Source organism: Cornus florida, unplaced genomic scaffold (genome assembly GCF_030987335.1).
Source record: "Cornus florida cultivar Cherokee Brave unplaced genomic scaffold, ASM3098733v1 CherokeeBrave_3.0.0_Hap2_Chr02, whole genome shotgun sequence".
Lineage (NCBI taxonomy): Eukaryota > Viridiplantae > Streptophyta > Magnoliopsida > Cornales > Cornaceae > Cornus > Cornus florida.
Window position 1 is genome coordinate 50,582,016 of NW_026775572.1, and position 24,820 is coordinate 50,606,835.

Here is a 24,820-nt window from a genome sequence, read left to right on the forward strand (position 1 = left end):
CCAAAAAACAGTGACACCAGAGGGGAAAACTGACTACTTTTAACACCACTCAAAAGATCCCTTACATAGTACCCTTTCCTTTTACTGTTCTCCATCACCGTACACCACCAGTACCAACACTCTCTATATTGGGCATAGAATAAAGAGATGGTAATACGGCAAACAAAGAAATACTACAGGCTGGAATAGAGAAACACAACCTTAGCCTTCTGGAGTAGAGAAACACAATCTCAATTGATGGTATTCAGAAAATGAAAGAAATTCATATTTCGAATTTTTAACAACACTGTTCTTTTGTTGACCTCCAAATTCACAACAAAATAAATACAATAAGGTACTTCCAAGGTCACCCAAACACGAGAAATACGATAAGTTGATTGATCAGAAAAAACTTGATACATAATACATGAGAATTGTGGTTTCAAATAAACGTATTTAAATAATGCTTTCTACAAATAAACGTTTTTAATTATGGGTTAAACCTTTAAGTCATACAAATATCAATCTCACGGGTACCCATTTGCTTCTCCAGAAGCTCGTACCTAGTGAAAAGCTGCAACTTCTTCCTTGAAGTGTTCGAGCAGGTCCTTGATGTTCTTGACCGAATGGTCCGCCTTGTCTCTCACTCTCACACTAACCTGGGAACAAGGCGTAAAAAAAGGAGTTAAATCTCCAAAAGGATATTCCTGTCGATATAAACAGATTTTAGGAATCAAATAATTTGTATTCAAGCAAGCTGATAATAAGGACATAATTTAAGTATGAAGCATCTTGCAACAGTTCATCATATTGTCAAGCCACACATCTATTTTTTCTTTCCCTTTGTTAAATTTCAATGGTACTGTTTTTTTACTTTGTTACAACAGATATTCAAATATATTTAATCCAACTTTCTACATAACTCTGTCCCATGCACCAATTATCAATATATATGTTCATGTCCCAGTAGACAGACTAATAAAGGTACACACCATACACTAGGGCCACCAAGAAACTTCCAACTCTCCAAAAAACAAGGCACCATACGACACGATTTTGCTTCCACGCATATGGGCGAACCAAGAACCTTGTAAAGTTTTCTTAGAGTTCATGTGCACTAAAAAATACATAAACAATACATTCTCCGCATAAACTACACTCTAAAATTATTCACTTTTATCAACGTAAAAGGTCAAACCTGTCCAGTTTTGGCTTCCTCCTCACCAACCACCAATATGTAGTTGTACTGTGCCAACTGACCTTCACGTACCTGCAGAAGCCAAACGATAAGCAAGTTAATAACAGCACTAAAAGTACAAACAACTAGGGGAAGTGATATTAGCCCTATGACAAATCAAATACAACTCTACCTAACCCAAAGTTATTCAAAACCATTTACGGCTCCAACAGAATCAACTTGAAGCAGAGGTTATTTATTATTAATACAAAATCCACTAGAGAGAGAGTGAAAAATTAAGATCATTTGATCGATTCCTGCTAGGTGCGAACAATTCCTTGGAGGGGGGTGTGTGAGTAACCAACTAGGGGAAAAAAAAATTAAGATCTTTCGTGAAGACTTCAGACAAGCATCAGATAAATTGGGATATTTTGTAAAGACTTCAGACAAGCATCAGAAATGCTGTCAGCATTAAAAATTGAAATGGCAATCAGGATCCACCACTAAAAATCTTGACATAAGATTTCACAAAAAGAAACATAAATTGCACCATCACAAATACTCCATCCACTATTATAAGCAAGAACCATAAGATCAACAGAGCATTAAGGTAAGGTCCAGAAGATAGTTTCAATATACCTTTTTCTGGATTGTTCTATCACTTGTATCAACTTCAACATAATAACCCGCTTGATGAATCTGATCCCGCACCTACCAAAATTCAATATCATAAAACATTGTCAACCCTTTGTCTTCAAAAAGATGCACATAAGAAGAGACATAACAATGATGAAGATGACAAATTAGCATTTCTTCAGACCATTGCAGCAATTTATACAGTACTTTTCCTCTTTTTTCCTTCAAAGGGGAAATAACTAGGGAAAACAAAGGACCAAAACCTAAGTATTAGAGAGCAATTCTCACTCTAGAACATGATCAGTTTTCACTTAAAGAAACAAAATCCTAAAACTGCTAAAAGTAACTATCAACCCCACACACGTTTGTTATACGGGAAAAAAAAGCACCAATGTTAAGTATGGGATTCACTTACGTGAAAAGAATATATATATATATTAAAATTAAAAGCTGCAATAAATTAATTTATTAATTTAACAAATGGTACATGTGGCAAAATTTGCAAATTCCTTGCAGTGATTCCAGCTTATCTTAGCAACAAAAGAATATAGGATTTTGTGGATTCAGTTCCATAGCAGAGGAAGTCAATAAGCAGGCAAGATGTAATGTCAAATACAAAAATAACAGATTCAATAGAAACAGATGAAGATCCAACTTATTGGAAGCAAGACACCGTGTATCAAATAGACTCTAGTCCACAACGACTGAAACCAGGGAATAATAACATCTATATGCATCAGACCGTAGATTCCCAGGAAGTAAACAGTGAGCAATCAAATCATAAAACAGGTCAACCACTGAAGTATGCAAATAAATAATATTAAACCTGTAGTGCATATGGCTGTGATTTTTCTGACACAGAACAAACAATCGCATGACGTGGACTCAACCAGAAGGGCCATTTTCCCTTGTAGTGCTCCAGAAGTATAGCAAACATACGCTCAACCGACCCTAGGATGGCCCGGTGTATCATAACAGGCCTTTCCATTTTCTTTTCATCCTCAGCGGAGTAAGACAAGTTGAAACGGGACGGAAGTTGGAAGTCCAACTGTGATAACAAGCAATCATCCATTAAACCTCAATTATGTCACAGAACAAAAGATAGTAAGTAAACATGTCTAACCTGCAATGTTGCACACTGGAATTTCCTATTCAATGCATCAGAAACACTGATATCAATCTTTGGCCCATAGAATGCACCATCACCTTCATTTATCTGTACGACATGACTCAGAAAGTAAGTTTACTAGGACATTAAGATAACAAAAGAGGGAATATATAGAGACAATAATCGATTATGTAATAGCACCGGGTTATGCCTAAATTAGCCAATCACATACATATCCAAACTGTTTCCACTAGCATTCTCAAGATATCCATATTAATTGCTTTTATTTAGATGGTCAACACTCAACAGGTAATTGTTTAAACATTTAGAAACACTAAGGAAAGTCTAAGCAGGTTAGGGTTTTCCACTTGCTGATTGCTCCACCCTACAAGAGCACATATGTGATTGCATATTCAAGTGTAAGTCTAAGCAACATATTTGTTGTCTTTGAAGTAATTATCCATTACATTGTTAATTAACATTTGGACAGATGAATTGAGGCTGGCAAGCATGCATCCCATATCCTAATCCCAACTTGAGCATGCCTCATGACAGGGACTTCAAAAAAGATTAAGGTAAGACTAAAGTTAACACTAAATTTATCCTTCTAGAGAAGTCTGGCCACAGCCCAGCTCAATCCAGTAACATGCACCCCCAAAGATTCCACTTCATTACAAGTATTAACATTTATTTTTCCCAGGCTTGGTCTTATTTCAAAGGACCAGATACTGAAGTAGAATTACAGTTCTTTAATAAACATACTTTCAGTTTCTAAAACTAAATTTTTTTTAAGCTATAATGATCTATAAATCTTTCACAAAAATTTGTTCTTTTAAGAAGCAAAACATTTTATTACAGAAAAGGTACAAAAGCAAAATACAGCAGTATGGCACTCACAAGTTCCATGAAATGTTAAAGCTTTTGCTTGGTCAGTTCACCTTTAATAACTGCTCTTGATCTGTGACTCTCCAGTTGGAGTCATAGGGTCTTCGGGCACGTTTTCTTGTAAGTTATTTTTCTTCATCCTTTTTTTTTTTTTTTCATGTGCACAGTATTAAATCTTCCCAAGCTGCAGAAGCATTATGGTTCTCGATGTGCATCATGTGATTCATGTCAAGGAATAATAGGGAGGCTATCAGCAATTTATACATTTGTGGCCCCTATTGTAGTAAGTTGCCACAAAATATATTCTCCTTAGGGTGGGAAGAGTTGCCCCACTTTATGTCAGTTCTATGATGAAAAGATCATTATTGGAAAGAATAAAAGATGAGATACAAGATCACTCAGTGAACTATTAAGACTCCTTTGCTCTTTGTATGAGGGTATGAAGAAAGTTCAACATTACCATTGATATATTCCTTGTCCCAGGGAAGCATCAACTCAACTTTAATACTCCACAGCTATGTTAAATGGACTACTAAAAAATATGGGAATTTTTTTTTTTGTTAAGTAAGAATTCATTAAAAGTGTTCAAAAGGGGAATGCATCCCTCAAAAACAACAGAAGGCCAAATAGGGCCTCTAAAATTCTCCCTAAAACCCAACAAAAAAGAGTGCTAAGAATGGAGAATTTCAACGACCCAATAGGATTTTCCTTTCCTTTAAAGGATCCCCTATTTCTTTCAACTCTCTTATTATGTTTCTTTTGTTATGCTAATGCTTTTATTATGTTTCTTTGTTATACTGATAACATTATTTTAACTTAGAAAATAAAAATAAAATTATTAAATAATATGCATATCTAGCCGTGCTTGTGTCATCGATTTTGGATACTTGATAAACCTGATGCTTAGACACATACCCACATCCAACCCATGTATCTTTTGTCCATGTAACATAGTTCCACAGCAATATGCGCTAGGGGTGCACAAAGTACCAGTGGAACCATTAGGAACTGGGACCGGTGCTTTGGTTCTGGTTCCGGTTCGGAACTGGTTCTTATTTGGAACCGTTAAGTTACAGTTCCGGTTCCATGTGTGCACCCCTAGGCCAAATAAAATTTGGTGGTAATTTCATTTTCAAAATTCAAGGAACTGTAAAAAAAAATTTCCTTGCTGGGGCTGGATGAATCAATCTATCAAATCTGAAAGAAGATGCAAGTTTTATAAATTAAGTGAAGAGCAAATCTCAAGCTTCTGGGAAGCATGCTTATCTTATGTATCATTTACATTTCATTTCTCAGATGAGGTATATATAACCTTATCATTTGGTTCACTTTCTACTAAAGAGGCGGGAAAAGTTCTAAACCAACACACAATCAATTGATTAGCAGAGTTATGGGGCCATTTCAATCCAATCCATGGAAATTTTCTAAACCAACAGACAATCAATCGAGAACTTGAGTTTGTCTAAACTGCCAAGGGAATGGGTATGGGATGTGTCTGACTCTTTTGGTTGGACATGCACTTAAAAAGCATATCCAATAGTTCAATTTTGTTGCATTATTACTTCAATATTGAACACTATGTTAAAGAAAGAAACTATTTTCTTTAGAAAAAAAATTAAAAATTTTAAAAAATATGAATATGTAGCAGTGTTCATGTATCCTGTTTGGGGATTTGACACATCCGACACGTGGATTCATACCCGCACCAGATGCATGTACCCTAGTCATGTAACATAGAATGGTGTACGACGCACAAAACTGCATTCTTGAAGCCTGATCACCACGTGATTACAGGATTCCTAAAACTAAGCTTCAGATAATATTCATAACATCTGAAAACGGATGAATGATGGAATTTCAATTATAGTTCAAAATGGCAAAAAAAAATACCAAAGATCTAGTGATATTAACACACCATGTAGTGATGAGATCTTACATCCACATTTCCAAACTTGTCAACAAGCAACAAAAAAGAAAAGGTGAATGTAACAAAAGAAAGCTTCAATGTTGGGATCAGATAATTGTGTAATTTACCTGCCATGGCTTCCCAAACTCATTTAATGCTTCTGTAAGAGCAGCTTCTGCTTTTTCCCATGTTTGTAAGTCTCCAAGATATTTCTCTGGCCTCTAAAACACAAAACACATGTTACATAATAAATAGGATCGAGAGAAAAGAACTAAAACAAAAGGCTACTACTATAAACTGCACATGCCCCAAGAGATTCTATAATCAATAACTTGGAACTGATTAAGATTAAAGACATTGCTTGAAACATTTCTAGTTAAATGAACCAACAAGAAGAATGTTTATTAAAAAACATAAATTGCAACAACCAGATCATTTAAACTATAGCCTCAAGCAATCCACAAAAGAATCTCCTTAGATTTACAATTAGAGTCTTGTACCCAGATTGAGTTAAATCGGTATTCACTAGGAAATTTAAATACCTACCGATGAGATTGAATCAACATTTTTGTATCAGTTACAATTTACAACCATTAGTACATCCACACACTTGCCAATTGCGAAATATCTCTCAGTTATTCGGAAACAACCAGTAAGAAGAAATAGGATGTTCAGTTTTCCTGTAGCTCAATTGCTTACATTAATCAGAATGTTGATTATATTAAAAGTCAGTAAGGATAGCCAGAGTGAATTCAAAAGGATCATACAATACAATTAGGTAGCAGAGAAAAATTAAAGTATAAAAAAATAATTTTTATTTCTATAATTACAAATTAAATGGATGATGTAAACCACATACTACTTCGGATCAACTGGCTACAAAGTAAACACTAAAATTATTATTATTATTTTTTTTTGATAAGTAATAATCGATTAGAAAAGCATTTAAAAGGAGAATGTGTCCCTAATACAAAAACAGGAGCTGAACCTAAGGACCTATAGAGTCCAAAAGATCAACTAAATCATCAGTAGAGGAGCAGGTGCTTCCTTTCACATAACAAAAAATAGAGCGAAGAATATGAAGTTTCAAGGTCGCCAATGGCAATTCCTTTCCTTCGAAAATTCTGCTATTCCTCTCTCTCCATATGCACCACCAAACACAGTGTGGAAAAATCCTCCAATAATCGCGAGCGTGGCTTCTCACTAGGCATCCTCTCCATGCGTTAATCAATCCTTTGGAAGACTGAGGCATTACCCAATGTATGCCAAATAAGCCGAAGATGAGGTTCCAACAATCATACGCCACAGGACAGTGCATAAGAATGTGATCCACAGACTCACCATCTCGTTTGCATAGACAACACCAATTAACGATAGTATTGCCTCTCTTCCTCAAATTGTCCAACGTCAGGATCTTACCCTAGACGGTAGTCCAAACAAAGAATGCTGCTCTAAGTGGAGCTGCGGTTCGGTTTGCTTTTCTAGTTTCGTGGTTCAGTGATGGTTTGAAATATTAGTAATCCGTAGTGGCCAGATCGGTTAACGAATTGAATGCTGAAAAAACCGAACCGATCAATAAATTGATCTGTTCAATTTATATATATATATATATATATATATATATATATATATGGAGCATTGAATACAAAAGAGAGTCTGGGAAAATTCAAAGCCAAATGACAGGCCATGTACAAAAAGCCTATGACACCATTTTTTTTTTTTTTTAACAAAGCTATAAGCCATGTGCAAAAGTTTAGAAGTGTACATAAAAAGTAAAAAAAAAACAAGATGCCCCACCCACTAGTCAAGCAAGCGTGCGCCTTCAATAGATGCTCCTCTCCTACTTGCCTTGAGCTTGGTACCGGGTAGTGAAGATTGCAGCGAAATTTTCACTTCTTCATATCAGTTTCTTTCATTTTAAAGTACACACTCTCACATAGGAGAGTTGTCTCTCATCAGCCAAAGCTAGAGTACAGCAGATCTCATTTCTTCTCCGGCAAAACTTTTTTCTTCTTTGGTCTTCTCCGGCAAATCTACTTTCTTCTCTGGTAAATCAACTTCACAACAGGGCAAATATTCTTTCTTCTTCAACAAGTCTTCTTCCTTCTCTACTCATGGCAGCATCGTCGACCTCCGATCTATTGAAAACGTGCAATCCGTAAAACCGAACCGATCCAATCCGTTATTTCACGGATATAACGGATTGGTTTGGTTTGGTTCGGTTCGAGTATTCACACGGATCGGTTCGGTTTCACAATTTACCAATCCATTAGAGACCGGATTGGATTACCTTTGACCCCTAATCCGAACCGTGATCAGCCCTAACGAAAAGGACCTAAATTTAATACCTTTAAGGTTTTTCATTATATTGTAGACACCATATCTATGCGAACAAAGCAGTGAAAGAATAAGTACATTAGTGCTACAGGAATCACCATAACCGTACTATATGCCACTCCTACACTTGAATTAAAGACTAATAACTTTAAGCATAAATGAGGACATTATGATTTTACCGTTGAGAGCTTCAAGTCAAAAGTGAAGCCAAATATATCATATATGTAACTGATGAATTCTAACACACCCCTGACTTCATCTTTTATCTGAAAAAGAAAGCAAAACATTGATATTATGCAAATAGAAAAAGAAAGACGTTACAGTCATTTGCCACATTTCAATAAGTTCATCTCACCTGGGACTCCCTGCAGAAGATATGTGCGTCATCCTGTAGCATATCATAGTGTCAGAAAAAAGTAGCTTCGACCATCCACAAGATAGTACTAGGGAGATAGAGAAAACATAAAGTTAACAAATTGAAATGTTCCCAGCACAGACCAGCTAGGTCCAAAAAAACTGACATTGAGAGTAGCAACCCCTGCATCCTTTATTCTTTCAGACAAATAAACTAAAGACTACACTAGTCAGTTGAGACTTTTTCTGACACAGTAAGAGCAAGTAAATTGAGGCAGTTAGTAATTTAGGACCTGTATGGTTCAGTTTTCTGAGAATAGTTATCAGTTCTTTGAGAACAGAAAAATTAGAAGGAAAAAAAAAAAATGCTGTTTCGGTGCAGGCCGCAAGAGCGGTACCAAATCGAGGCAAACCATTGACAGTTTCTTAAAACTATTTTCTGAAAACTCAGTTAAAAAAAGGCCCGTCTTCAGAGAAATAATTTTCATAATCGCTATAAGCAGTTTTCTACTTTCTATTTTCTGAGTTCTCGAGAACTTTTTTTAGAAAACTGAACCAGACAGACCCTAACAACTGCTGAAATTAGCAACTAAAATTAACAACTACATTCCATTAATATGGGAGGTCAGAAAACTAGGAAAATACCATCGCCAACACCAACATAACTCTTATTCAAAAAAATGCCGTATATGAACCATCACAACTAAAATAGAATACCTGCTGAAATCTCCTGACACGAGTTAACCCAGTAAGTGCACCACTGGCCTCATTCCGATGCAAGACTCCAAAATCAGCCAGACGGAGAGGGAGTTCTGCAAAATTATGCATAAAAATCAAGATGCATATAGAGCAAATGGACAACATGGTACTGCTAGATATAGCAAAACAAACAATAATAATAATAATAGTAACATGGTACTCCTCTATGTTGGGGAAGTTGGACCATAAACATAAAAGACAATGAACCACTACAATCGCAATCCAGGAAAGATAACATCCATAATATACAAAAGCAAACACCAAACAGTCACTATAATTGTAACCCATGGAAAATAACATTCATAGTTTACAAAAGCAAACAATCACTAGACAAAAGCTGCTCACATTGACCCCACCAAACAACATGAAGACATAAATCCAGATCAACAACTGGTTTAACTTTTTAAGTATTATGAGTTGAAAAGAATACTGCAGTTAGCATATAAAAGAAACTCATCAGCAACTCTTGATGAGCCTCTTTTCGCCCATGACAGTGATCTGGTGCCAGTTCCTGAATCTGCTATTTTCCAATTTATTTTCTAGAGAAAACTCCTCCAGCTAGAGACAACCAGAAGAGTAGCACATATTCCATCCAAAAAAAAAAACATGATTTACCATACAAAAAGGCCAAAGAAAAACTCAAATTTTCCTACTGGAGAAGGGGTAAATGCGGTTTTAGCAATTTATTTCTAGAAGTGTGTTGCAATTTAAAACAGATAATAAAGCCTATGACTTGCAAGTAGTAGGAAACATGATACATTCACAAGTACAACAGCAAACATTAATATGAAGAGAGATAACAAAAGCAGACGGATAGCAAGTCAAAGTAAAAAAAGAACTTCAATAGTGGGCTAATTCATGAAGATGGTGTTTTTTCGGCTAATTCATGAAGATGTTGTTTTTTCGGCTAATTCGTGAATTCAACAAAACTCCAAATTTCCCACGGTTTGAGTTGACATTAAATTTGAAAGGTCTGAATTTTTAACATTCTTTAAAGCTTGGCTGACATTTCATCAAATTAATAAAAAATCTAAACAGCCTTTTTCCAGGCTTTGAAATCCAAAAAATTTCCAAATTCGGCCAAATATTCAAAATTTGTGGCTGAATTTTTTAAGTCATGTCGTACTAAATGAACTTGGAAAACCATTCTACAAAAATTTCTATAACTTGTGCATATTCTGTAAATTTTGAACCATGATTGAAAGGAAATATTTATACACAAAAAAAGCTGAGCTCTTGGCAAAAAATGATTCAGATAATAGATCCTTGTTTAGTAAAAGGTGTAGTTGTGTATTTAAAGACCATCTGCAAGAACAAACTCAAACCAAGTAACACCAATACATGTTAAGAGAAACAACCAATTAATTGATATTTTGACTACTTCCTATCAGCCTTCACACACCACTCAGAAAATATCTAGTTAGTTTCCAATTCATCGAGTGGCCTAAAAAAATCTAAGACAGCATAATTTGCTAATGATCATGCGCAAGAGGGAAGAATTGGAGCATATGAATTTTGGGAAGGAAGTGAAGAAACAGGATCAAAGAATGCACGCCACCATTAAGTTCTCTTTACGAGTTAGTGGAACACAAGAGGACTTTATTGAAAATTCAAGGAGTCTGAGACAAGGATTCATCATCACTTTCCAGTTCATCGTTGTAATGGAGGCTGATTCATCATCACCTTCCAGTTTATCATTGTAATGGAGGCTTTGAGCAGGACGATTGGTAGAGCGGATGACGGAGGCGTGTTGAGGGGTTTTTCAGTGTGAGCAGTGACGAGGGTAGCAGTCTCAGTTTTCCATCTCTTGTTCGCAGATGACGCCATTTCCTATGGGGCAGAGAAGAATTATTTCTCTCTAGTGGCTTCTTTTATGTTTTGACACGATATTGTAAGTCAAGATGAAAACGGTGCACCATCCTACTAGCAAGGTAGAGAATTTGGTGGGTTGGGGGAAGTTTTGGATTTCAGGATCTGGTTCCAACCTCTGATTTTGGCATTCCACTTGGATCATCTTCTAAGGCTAAATAAATTCAGATGTTGAGACAGAACACTTGGAGATGATATTGGCTAGGTAAAACTAACAATACCTATCAAATGAGGCAAACTCACACTCATAAAAGCACTTTCAAGGCCTGCCTCATAGTTTATGTCAATTTTTCACAGATGCTGAGAAATTGTAAAAGATCCATATAGATTTCTCATTAAGAAGAATGAACAGTTCAAACATTGTTTGGTTGACTGGGATAGAGTGCGTTAGCGTATTCGGGGCGGGGTCTTTAGCAAACTTTAGACTCTTCAATCAGCTATATATGGAAAGTGGTTGTGGAGGTATGTTGTGGAGAAGAAGAATTTGAGGATGGTGAAGGGAAAGATTAGGAATGCAGGGTCAACTTCAAAAGAAACCACAAGTTTGTAGGATGATGTTGTGGAAGGGCATTAGAGAGGGTTGGGAGGAGTTCTACCATGACACGGTTTATGTTTTGAGCACCTGGGCAAGTGGTATGATGTGTTGTCTTAGGGAGGTCTTCCTCGCTCTTCAGAATTGCTGGGTTGTTTCAAACAGAAATGCTTTTGTTGCAGGGTATATTATGTTTACAGAGAGAGAGTCGTGTGAAAGCCAGATCCGTCAGGGTAGTTGCAATGTTGATCATCGTCATTATAATGCAATTTTACAAGGGACTTCAGGAGTTGTCTTTTCTGGCTTTCTAGGTGTTGGCCTAGGGGGTAGGCAACCGCTTAGTCTTGCAACAAACATTTATCTGGAGAAAAACAGATGCACTTCTACAGATGAATTCCATACTTAAAAGCTTGATTCTGGACCATGCGAGCTGATATTTCTACTGGAGGAAAAATCTGGGGAAAAGCATAGAGCATGCAGGCTCCGCTCCTTGCAGCCATCTGAAGGAGATATCCTTATTCTCCATTTTCCATTGTGGAATTCATAGGGTATTTAAACTTATCATGAGACACCACTTCAGTGCTTTTTGAATATATTAACACGCATTTGTCTACAAAATAAGTTAGATTATAAGCTATATAAGTGAAATATTCAATTAAAATTACATAAGTAGGTACACAGGTAAACCCACCTCTGTATGAACGAACTCTATGGTCAAACATTAGGCAGTGACCAGGACAATTCATCGGCTTAAGTCCAAACTCTTGATTTTCGACCTGCCCCAAAAAAATATTATTATTATTATTATTATTATCATGTCACGGGAAAAAAATGATACAAGAACTTTGGAAAAGAAAAAATGATCCACAAAAAATGAATATGATGAAACCAATCTTTTTCCAGGCAATATACAATCAAGGTTCCATTACATTATAAAGTTTAATCAAGGTTCCGTTACCTTATTAAGTTCTAATTGAAGTAACCTGTTTTTACAAGATGCAACAATTACCAAGTAATGGAACATAAAAATGTGGTGTGGGTGGTAGTGGTACTAAGACATGTAAGGTTGCATGGACTGGGTGGGGTTTAGAGAGGTGGGATTTCTTACAGGGCCATCTATGGAAGAGCATTATGAGGATAAGGAGATTCATCCAAGCATCTTTTCTTAATGCAGGGAAATGGACCAAACACCATTTTCGCATAATGTTTTGTTTGGAAAAATTCAAAGACTTCTAGAATTACCGTTAATGAGGAAACTGCAGTTGTGGAGTTTGCTTCGTCCTTGAGTGAAGGTATGATTTGAACTCCTACCTATAGGAGAATTCTAGGATTTAGTGGTGGACGCAGTGGATGGGCTGCGTGAGATGAGATATTTTTCAAAGATCTCAGAAGACTATCAGATGGAAGGGATCCCATATCAGGGAATTCAGTGTTAGATCCTTCTACAAGGTTCTCTCTGAAAAAACCAAGAGAAATTACCTTGAAAGAGTATCAATAACACAATATTCCCCTTAAGACTCGGGCTTTTCACTTGGCCAGAAGTGTTAAGAGGCTGTTCTTACAATTGACAACTTGAAGCATAAAGTATACAGTATGGTAAACAGGTGTTGCATGTGCAAAAGGTTGTAGATTGTAAATCATCTTCTTTTATATTGCAGATTTTCTACTGAAAGATGGGACCTACCTTAACCGTGGGGTTATGTGGTGATGATAGAGATGGTTGTAGATATGTCAAGGAATTAGAAATGTAGATGCCACTGGCTACGGAAGCATGGGATTTAGGTTAAAGTCAGGACAATTTTTGGAGCATTAGGTAGTATACTGTATTCTCCTATTGATTTTCGACGGGAGGTGAGCCTGTGCTCTTGATTCTGTAAAGCTTTGTACACCATGCATAAAATGACCGCATTCCCCTTTTCAGTGTTTAGTGTTGGACTCAGTGGATGAGCCGCTTGAGATGATATAGTTTTCAAAGATCTCAAAAAGACTATCAGATGGAAGGGATCCCATATCATGGTATTCAGTGTTAGATCCTTCTACAAGGTTCTCTCTGAAAAAACCAAGAGAAATTACCTTGAAAGAGTATCAATCGCACAATATTCCCCTTAAGACTGGGGCTTTTCACTCGGCCAGAAGTGTTAACAGGCTGTTCTTTGAAGCATAAAGTATACAGTATGGTAAACAGGTGCTGCATGTGCAAAAGGTTGTAGATTGTAAATCATCTTCTTTTATATTGCAGATTTGCTACTGAACGATGGGACCTACCTTAACTGTGGGGTTATGTGGTGATGATAGGGAAGGTTGTAGATATGTTAAGGAATTAGATATGTAGATGCCACTGGAAAAGGGCTATGGAAGCATGGGATTTAGGTGAAACTCAAGACAATTTTTGGAGCACTAGGTAGTTTACTGTATTCTCCTATTGATTTCCGAAGGGAGGTAAGCCTTTGCTCTTGATTCTGTAAAGCTTTGTACACCACGCATAAAATGACCGCAATCCCCTTTTCAGTGTTTTTGGGTGGAATTCACCTTCCTTAACCCACTCAAAAAATAATAATAATAAATTAAAATAAAAAACAGAGATGGCATATCAGGACAAAAGGTTGTCCCACGCCTTAAAGAAGAGGGTGGTAGCAATGATAGCTGGTTTTCAAGTTTAATGAGGATCAGGCCTCAATAATACTTCACTTGGAGTCAATATAGTTGGAATAGAAAGAAAAAATGGTTGTGAACTTGCCATGAATATACTGTTCTAGTAGTGTTTCTAAAAGCACAAAAGGTACCATGCAAAGTTAAGCGTCCTGAGTTCACCAAGTTTTGGATGGGCTACGGCTAATTCTAAGCACCATGGAAGAAAAAAGAGGATTAACTTATGAAAGAAAGGCAGCATCTATATAACATTTACAGGAGGTTGGTAGCGGATGGTGTTGAAAAAAAACACCATGGAGGACCTAGATGCAGCTCATAACCTTAACAGAAAACAAATTCAAAGGAGATAAATCTTACAAGTTAGTTCGGTTTCAAGGGCAGCTCAATTGGAATAATACATAATTATTTTTTATATGTAAAAAAAATTAGCTGTCGTGTAGCAAGTGATAGCATGCTTAATTACGTTTTGAATCACAATGAGTCTTATTTTATTTTTTTCTTTAAATTAATAAATTGTTGCTAGTTGAATTCCATTTTTGTATTTCTATGACTAACTTATCATTGACATTTTAGTGATCTTCAAAAAAAAAAAAATTTGACCAAGGCTTTGACATTGTTTTTTTGGTTTTTTTTTCTTTCTCTTTTTTTTTTTTTTTAGACAAGTGGTTTTATTAGTTTATTTCTTAGCTTCCAAAACACACAAGCAGACCTTTTGTCTTTATAATTTTGTAAAACCTATTTAAAAGCCATCCATCACACCTTTTAAGCATTCAGTTTCAGCACCATTAAACTACAAACCGCTAAAAGTTGTTACTTGTAAGTAATGTTCATAGCCGCAGAATAGCCCCAAATTTTGCCTTGCTTTGTAATAAGTAATAATGCCCAAAATCATATCACATCTTTACACCATACAAAACCAAAGACTCCACATCTTACCAACCTTCAGCCACAAATCAACTAATTATAATCAGCCTAAAAGCCTTTTTAGCTTTAACAATATTAAATCTTGGTGCCAAAGAACGTAGAAGACCATTTATATGCGCTTCCTATATCAGTCCCTAATTATTAAGCATTGTGCCACGTATATTCTTCCATTATAACGTGTAAATGTTTCATCTTCTTTTCATTTCTCAATTGTACGTATTTCACATAGAAATGAAGTGTACCTTTTCAAAATAAATATATAAGCTCTAAATGATGCAGTGTACCCATAAAGAAATTGTCTTACATATTTTGTTTACAATTACATGGGTTGAATTTGCTTAATCTTCAGAATACAAATTAATCGGTTTGAAACACATTTCTACTTAAGTCCCCAATATTTTTTAGGTCATGTTATCTCCACAACTACTGCCCTGTTGGGTAACTACAAGTAGAACTAATATAAGTCGCCACTTAGTTTGTTGGAAAGTTTGTTTACTTTGTAGCCCAAGGCAGTCTTCATTCAAACCCAAAACAAATAGCAGGCACACACAAAAATGTAGCAATGATGGAAGAAGCATTGAGAAATAATTTGAATGTCCAATAGCTCTCATTAACAGAATTATATTCGCAATTTTAACCAAAGAAAAACTAACCTCAAACACAAACATATTCTCCTTGTAATTTGCAGCATGACCAGAAGTTTCCCAGAGTTGCATGTTATACATATTTGGTGTCAAAACCTGCCAAAATCCAGAACCAATAAATACTCATATTTGGTGGGAGTCCTATACTTTTGCAGTACAGCAACTTAAGATATAGACCGCTAACCTCTAGGTAACCTCTCTCCCTATATTGAGTTCGTATAAAGTCCATCAACTTATTGTATATTCGGGTACCATGTGGAAGGAAGAACCAACTTCCTGGGCTGTGTATCATACAAGATGGTACTGGTGGATATCATGGACAATCTTGAATTCAAAGTAATGTAAATTGATTTAAACTCATACCTAAGCGGGTGATTAAAGAAAAGCTCCTGATCTCTACCCAATATTCGGTGGTCATATTTCTTTACTTCTTCCAGCCAAGCAATATATTCCTGCAATAATGGTATTTGTAGCATACTAGCAAGTGAATAATGTCATTTAAAAGCAAGCACATCACATGTTAAGTGGCAAGACTTTTCAGCCTTGAAAAGACAGAGATTTGCCATCCGCATTAATAAATTCCAAGTGAAAAGATTAATTCAACCATGAAATGCAAGTTAATTTTAGGAATTAACCTCAAGCTTGAAGTCATGTTCTCAAACTTCATAAAGGTATAAATGGGGCATGAGACATCTTTGATCTTCACCTTTGATATGCTCACCAAGGTTAACTCTCTCTCTCTCTCATGCAACTATCAGCTTATATAAATCATTTTCGTGTTTTAAAACTGCCCATCACCATTTTTTCCAAACACTGAATCTCTTGCAAGCCAAAATACTCCATTTCCAAGTTTCTCTCCTTTTAAAAAAAAAAAAAAAAAAAAAAAAAAAGAACTCCCTCCCTCTGTTGTATACATCAATCAGCTTGATTCAATCAAACTCGTGTTTTGAAACTTCCCATCACCAAGTTTTCCAAATACTTTTTTTTTTGATAAGTACCAAGTTTTCCAAATACTGAATCACTTACTCTGCAAACCAAACTATTCCACTTCCAAGTTTCTTTCTTTTTTTAATTTTTGAAAGGAACACAAAGATTAGAGATAAGGATAAGGTTGTGAAAGACTCCACAGCACTAGGATTCACTCAATTGAGTTCCCTCATGCAATATTACTCTAGCTAGAGGTCATTCCATCAAAATTCTAATTTTAAGTGATAATACGAAACAAAATTTAAACACTCCCTAACAACAAATCCATTTTCACACTGAAGCGAAAGGTGCCTAGAACAATTTGGTATGCCACATACTTTTAAGAATAGGAAGAAAGGTTCGGTGGTAGGGGCTGTTAGGAAGAAGTATCATGCATTGTCATTTTCAGTGAACAAGCATGTGCCGTGGTCTATAGTGTTGTGTCACTTCAATGAAAGGTTCACATTGGTATCGATATTGAAGTTGTGGTTGTAGATTGAAGATTGATCCAAAAGATAGCATCTATGTTTTGCATAAAGCTCCATCAATCACAATTTTAAAAAGGCAAGTAACCTAAAGACCATGGGATTTGGAATTATTAATTAATAATTAAATTGATCTAGAAAGTTCCTTATTGATCTCTAAAATTTCATTAAAGTTTGTTTATAATCAGTAGTTCAGTAAACTAATTTGAAATTAATTTAAGCTTAACTGTGAAGTTAGAAATTGAATGTTATTAAGTTGCAAACGAATTCAGAAACTATAATATCGGATAGAAAGCTTAGATTTTGAGTTTGATTTGAAAACCAAATTAAAAGCTTGATTTTGGTAAGAATTTCAAGCTGTGAAACTGACCTTTATGCATTCAAATTTTCATTAAAAAAATTTACTTGGAATCTCGTCGAGGAGATTTATAGTTTCAGAAACTAGACTCAATAAGCTTCCCGATAATATATTATATGCCAAATTGCATCTATGAAACCTAGACTTCGATTGATCAAACTCATTCTATGGAGCTACGATCAAAGCCTCGATCGAGTGAATATCAGTCAGTCATCAGTGGAGTTGTTTGAATCGATCGAAATTGGCTTGGATTGCTCAGTGAAAGCCCATAGTCAATAAAAGATGTGTTTTCAAATCAAAAGAGGGCTCTGAACTTTCCAAAACTCGCTTAAACAATTCCTAATCTAATCAATCTCTAGTCTCCAAGAAGAAACGCGTAGAAGACACAATGAGCTTTATTTTTTTCATCCCAAGTAAGGTTTTCATACCAAAAAAACTGTTAAGTGATTAAGTTCTAAAGTAAGAAGCTTCATTAAAGTGTTGAAAATTGATCAACCAAAACTTCTATACATTTGAAGGTGTCCAATAGAGGAGATCAATCACAAGTGGAAGAGCAACTCATGTGTTGAAAATAGCAGCAGAATCCAAGGAGGAACATCTGAAATGAGCCTAGATTCAAGGTAACTAGGTGTTTTCATGGTTTTAGAAATTATCTAGAGAGTGGATTTGATCGGCCTGGAGTAGGTCCCGTGATTTTTTCCCTTCGGAGTTTTTCATGTAAATCTTTGTCTTTAATTTACTTTATTGCTTTATGATTTGGACTTTTGATTGGTGATGAATTAGAAGGGCATGATAAATTGGCTTAAATTAGTTTAAATTGAAAAAGTGTCTGGAGGCACTGTTCTTAGAAACCATATTAGCCAATTAAGCAGAAAAAACTGATCTGGAGGCACTGTTGTTAAAACACATATTAATCAATTATGCAGAAATAACTTATCTAACAAATAAAAAAGTTCCTTCTTGGATAGAAAGGAGCCTCTCTTAGATTCCATGGTGTCACTCTACTTCCCATGAGCTACCTTAGCCGCTGTTATGAGCTGATATATTTAAGGTTGCTCTTTTAGCATTACAAGTTGTATTTCCTGTTAGGGTCTCTGCGTTTTTATGACAATTATAGTTCAATCTCTTTTTTTTTTTTTTTTCTTCTTTTGTCTCAATGGATTCCTCATCCTTCTCAGCCTTTGTGTCCTTTCCCTCTAATAAGATCCTTTCTTTATTATCCCCGAAAGAAAGGAGAATGGGTGAAAATTACCTTCAAGCTTTTTTTATCAGGATATGATATCCCATAAACTCTTTGTAAGCTTTCACGATCTTTATTCCCCCTCCAATAAGCTGATGAAGCCTGAATATTTCAAATGCAGAAGAAACAATCAAAATAAGTGCAAAATACAAATTTGCTGCATTCCAATCAGTACTACTACTGTACACAAATCACCTTTAAACAAGCAAATGCTTTAACAAAGGATGTATTTGGTATGTGTGGTCCACGACACAAATCAACTAAGGGGCCACATCTGTATACTGTGATAGTTTTGTCTTCTGGTAATTCATTGATAATTTCAACCTGATAGAGACAATAAAAAAGAAATTAATTAATAATATTGTCAATTATAATACAAACATGAAAGATAATTAACAGAACATACATTCTTTATGATGTAAAAATGAAGTTTCACTTACCTTAAATTTATTTTCAGAAAACATCTCAAGAGCCTGCTCCCTTGATACTTCTATGCGCTCAAAAGGTTGTTTTTCCTAGACAAAAAGCATATCAAGTAACTTGCATTATGGATGAATCCTTCTCAATACATGTAAGACTCTAGGGAAGATCAATATGTTGCTTATTGCATTAAAAAGAAGAAAACGAAGAATATCGCGCCACTTCAACATTGTTAAGATCTTACATTTATTGATTCAGTCCTCAGTCAAATCAATATAAAAAAGAAATCTACAATTATATTATGAATCTAATGCTTGATGAGTTGACGTCGTATAAAACAAAAAGATCACACTAAACAACCAATTAGGTATGAAACAGTACAAATGAAAGAAGTTGGTGCCTAAATATGCTGCAAATATCACCCCATCAGACATTTCAAGCAAACCTAGCACAATTCAACAAGATTCCACTAATCCTCCGAAAATAGTGCAGCTCAATGAAAAGAGTTGACGGGCTAAGAAGTGTAGGACACACAAAACCCTCTGTCAGCTTTATTCCAAGGGAAGATCATGACATTTCGTCAGAACCATGGGAAAGTAAATTAAAAAAATGCCGTTGGGTGTGTATTTGAGAGAGAGAAAAAGAGAGCATGCAGTTGAAATAGATGTTGAAGGATATATTTATGTTGCACCCTCTATAACACCTTAAGCTTTTGGAGTAGATGGTTGTTAACATTTTTTTTTTTTTCACAAAGAGTACATGCATTCCTATGAGGAATTAAATATATTATCCTTATTGAGAAACAGTGGAAAATTTCCAGAAGTGAAAGAAAAATTAAATTATCCCGACGTATGGAATAAGTTCATCCATATAGACCAGTGAAACTAAATCCCAAATAGTAATTGGCATATACTTTTTGACAAAAAGAATCACTTGTACATTTCAAGCTTCAAGACAACACAAGAAAAGTTTCTGTATAATTCAGCAAAGTCCAGTCCATAGCCCACAACGAAATAATCTGGGCACTCCAAGCCACAATAAAACTTCACTTTACCCACAAGCTCAAAGTTAACCTTTCATCTTGTTGGTTTATCAAGGAGAGTGCATATAGATATGGATCATGCTCCTTTAGATTTCAAGTGAGCAATGAGACAAGATCAAGTGTTTCCCATATCTACAATGTCCTCAACCCAAATCCCGTGCTTTCCCTGAATGTCAATCTTCAAATCAAATGAAATCCTCAGAGCTCCATTCGATTCAGTTCCAAAGCCGTACTGTTTCCCTGAATGTCAATCTTCAAATCAAATGAAATCCTCAGAGCTCCATTCGATTCAGTTCCAAAGCCGTACGATTCGGCTCGAACGAAATCGACAGTAATTGGCAACTTGATCTTCCTAACGATGTTGGCCAGGAATATAAATGCACCAGTAGCAACTTCGACAATGACCGGGGCCGAATAAGAGACTGAAGTCTTTGGTAATCTGAGAGGTCAGTTCAGAAACTGGCTGAGAGATCTCTTCTTTGTTCCACAGAATTCTCTCTATGTGGTCGTCCAAAGCCTTATATACATACATATACACAAACTACACACACACATGTATACATGACTTTGGACGACCACATAGAGAGAATTATGTGGAACAAAGAAGAAATCTCTCAGCGTGTTTCTGAACTGGCCTCTCAGATTACCAAGACTTAAGTGCCACAGTCTCTTCTTTGGCTACAGTCATCGTCGGACTTGCCACTGGTGCATTTCTATTCCTGGCCGACATTGTTAGGAAGATCAAGTTGCCAATTACTGTCTATTGCGTTCAAGCCCAAATCATACGGCTTTGGAACAGAATTAAATGGAACTCCGAGGATTTCAATTGATTTGAAGATTGACATTCAGGGAAAACACCTGATTTTGGTCAAGGACATTGTAGACACGGGAAACACTTTATCTTGTCTCATTGCTCACTTGAAATCTGAAGGAGCATCATCCATATCTTTATGCCCTCTCTTTCATAAACCAACAAGACGAAAGGTTAACTTTGAGCTTGTGGGTAAAGGGGAAGTTCTATTGTGGCTTTGAGTGCCCAGATAATTTCATTGTGGGCTATGGACTGGGGACTTTGCTGAACTATACAGAAACTGGACTTATGTTGGGGTCTTGAAGCCTGAAATGTACGAGTAATTCTTTTTGTCAAAGAGTATATGCCAATATCTATTTAGGATTTAGTTTCACTGGTGTATATGGATGACCTTATTCCATACATCAGGGGATAATTGTAATTTTACTTGCACTTTTGGAAAATTTTCCACTATTTCTCAATAAGGATAATATACCTAATTCTTGAAAGTAATGCAAGCGCTTGACCTATTAACTTACAAGAGAGGGGGGCTAAGGATTTAAATATTAAAGTTACACACTCTCTAATAGCAAAGCTTTTGGGTCAAAAGGCAAAGCGCCCAGTCCGTTACAAATGGTATTAGAGTAGGGTAGGCCATGTGTTCAATCCTCAACGACACCCTGATTTAAAATACGTGTTGGGCCAAAATAAGGCCACACGTGAGGAGGCGTGTTGAAGGATATATTTAAGTTACACCCTTTCTAATAGCTTAAACTTTTGGAGTGGATGGTTATTAACAATATCAAATAAGCATCAGCTGTTTTGAATTTGCAGTCCATGGTCATACTTAACTCCTATATTTCTAATAATTAATGTGTTAGCGATAAAGAATGACATCATCAAAATCACTATTATTTTTCTCCATTCTTGGTCAAATGTCTTCAAATGTTATAATCTTAACATTCATATCTATTACATTATTACTACTAGACATGAATGATACAATACAGGCAAATATCAAAATGGATCAGTTCCATCTACACCAAATAATAACAACAATAACAATAACAATGCCATAATAACAGCAAGTAAAAAACAAAGTAAAGCTACAACTTCAAAATAGGTTCAACTAAGAAAAGATAAAAGAACAATACCACAACAGCTTTATCGGCCCCAGAAACAATCTGTTTAAAATGATCCTCATTTAAGCCCAGTTCACCATAGAATGCATCATAGTAGAAACCCTAAGGGACCATTTGACAATTCATCAGAAGCTATTATAATTGCACCGTATAACAAATAAAAAAATTATACATGCACAAAGACCCCAGCAAAAGGTGTTAAGGAACAGAACTGAAGATTTATCTACAACACATGGATAAGCACGGAAAATCAAAGCAATAGTGATTTAATCAACAATTTCAGTTATTTTTTTACAAAAAAGTATTAAAATAAGTTGTGTGAAAAGGTCATTTTACATAATGTTGTTAAATAGAAATACAAGGCATTAGGAGCCAATGTAATTATTGAATCAATGGGGGAGAGATCCATGTAATTGTGCCATATTTTATGAGGTGAATTTAATCTTCTGATTTCAGTGAAAAGTCAATTGTAAATGCAAAATATTTTAAGCTTTAGATTTGGCATCAAAACTCAACCACTGAGAAGTGTAGAACAAATTCACAGGAGGCATAGGGCTTGAAGTTAATATTATATAACACTACTGTCAGTTCTTAACTAAAGTTTACCACTAGGTATTTCCATATTTCATCTACGTTTAACCAAGTTAAGACAATGTTACAAACACTTTGAATCAAGGCCAAAGTTTAGTTCATTCCATTTTTAAAAAAGCACATATGTTTTGCCTACATTAAATAATTAATTATTTCGTGAAACTGATGGGGACAACCTAGATGTTGTGTACTCCACGGAAATCCAAAATTCTTATTCTCTGAGTATCCATTCTTTATAAATCGAATCAACCCTCATAAAAAAATTCCACATCAATGAGTAATCGACCAACGAAATTTTACTTTTAAAGTCTTACTAGTAGACAAACAAACATTTTGATATATTTGGGCAGAGTCCATATGCGAAAAAGCAAATATAACCAAATCATGCTAATCTATGATAGACAAGATAAATGCAGTATTTGTACTTAATTTTGAACAAACTAAGTGATCATTTAACGCAATTTGGATATTAATTCAAACTATAAATTGTAAATTATAGGGACTTCACTTGTCAGTAAACACAAAAAGAAATTTTCAGTTTATCATTGTCACTTAGAACTCCACCTTAGCTAACACAACAAAAGTTCAGTACTAGACGAAAAAAGTATCACATTGGGCTCCCCATACAGATGTAAATTTGAATAACGTGAGAACAATAATGAAACATAAGGTACCTCCCCTCTTGTAGTACACGGTCCAATGCACAATTTGCACCCAAACTCCATCTCAAGGGCCTACACAAACCAAATTCAGTCAAGCTAAATATATATATATATATATACACACACACACACACACCCATTTTCTGAACCACATTGAATGCATAAACAGTTAGAAAGCTTGTACCTGCCCGAGAATGTGAGCACTCGAATGCCAAAAGGTGTCGCGACCTTCGTCGCTATCAAATTTGAACAACTTAAGCTCGCAATCGGCTTCAAGGGGCCTCAACATGTCCCAGAGAACTCCGTTAACCTTCGAAATCAATGCACTCGCCCCCAAAGTCTTCGATATCTCCTTCGCTACGTCGAGTGGTGTCGTCGCCCACTTCTTCCCTTCCTTGACTGTCCCATCCGGCAAAGTTATCCTAACACCAAAAAATAAACAAATAAATATAAATACACATATAAATACATACATACATATATATATATGTACGTGTATATATGTATGTGTTTGTTAAGGTTTGGCAAAGAGTGAGAGAGAGTGATTAATGTGATCGCCGGCTATGAATTGGCAATATATATATAGAGAGAGTATATGTATTACATGTGTGTGCAATTGTTTATGAAGGGGAGAGAGAATACTTGATGGGATCGCCGGCGATGGATTGACGGTCGGAGATTTGTTGAGCTTGGATGGATTGGAAGAGAACGATGCGTTTGGGAATGACGGATTGGAGATAAGCTTCGTCTTTGGGGTGGTCAGGAGCGGACTTTGAAGGGCCATTATTCACCTTTTTACCCATCGCTGACGACGGCGGCGGCGGCGGCGGCGGCGGTAGTGAGAACAGGCGGAGAGAAGCTTTATACGGCTGAGGACGGCAGGAGAGAAATGATAATCGCCACCACACTTGTGTACATAGCATTAGTTGGTAAGGTCGTGTTTGCAGAGGCTTAGGGTTTTTATAATTTTGTCTTATTTTTTTAATTTTACTTCGTCTTAGAGTCCTTTCAACGGCGTCGTATTTAGTTTTGCTTGATTGCGTGGTACGGCCTTGGCGTGGAAACCAAGCTATGGGCCTGTGGACTGGGGGTTAAATGATTCTTTGGGCTCTTAGAAGAGATTTTGGACTGACTTAAATGGTTGGGCCTGGGCTTCTGAACCTCAAAGGGGTAAGTACCTGCTTTGACCAGCCATTTTTAAACACTAGGACAAAACTGCAGAAAACCCCTTCAAGTATTCTACTTTGTTGCATGCCCCTTCCGACAAGCTTCCACTGATAAAATACTGTTAAATGATTATGTGGCACACAAGTGCATAAAACATTCCTAAATTATGCTCCGCGTAGCATTTTTATCTTTTATTTA

At 36.0% G+C, this 24,820-nt stretch overlaps 1 protein-coding gene and 2 pseudogenes across 1 annotated transcript; 1 reads left to right on the forward strand and 2 right to left on the reverse strand.

Moving 5' to 3' along the window:
• Nucleotides 1-215: 215 nt before the first annotated feature.
• On the reverse strand, nt 216-24,396 carry LOC132294950 (threonine--tRNA ligase, mitochondrial 1-like). Its single transcript, XM_059793003.1, has 20 exons — nt 24,098-24,396; nt 23,640-23,877; nt 23,468-23,527; nt 22,215-22,304; nt 19,249-19,323; nt 19,004-19,132; nt 18,821-18,910; nt 16,123-16,211; nt 15,944-16,040; nt 15,769-15,855; nt 12,234-12,318; nt 9,100-9,194; nt 8,384-8,416; nt 8,208-8,294; nt 5,820-5,912; nt 2,916-3,008; nt 2,619-2,840; nt 1,796-1,867; nt 1,178-1,249; nt 216-638 (listed from the first exon to the last, which is right to left on the reverse strand). The coding sequence occupies exons 1-20, from the start codon at nt 24,376-24,378 to the stop codon at nt 543-545; spliced, it is 2,184 nt and encodes a 727-aa protein (XP_059648986.1). The 5' UTR covers nt 24,379-24,396; the 3' UTR covers nt 216-542.
• LOC132294952 (uncharacterized) lies at nt 19,334-22,202 on the reverse strand (annotated as a pseudogene).
• LOC132294951 (uncharacterized) lies at nt 20,832-21,404 on the forward strand (annotated as a pseudogene).
• Nucleotides 24,397-24,820: the final 424 nt, after the last annotated feature.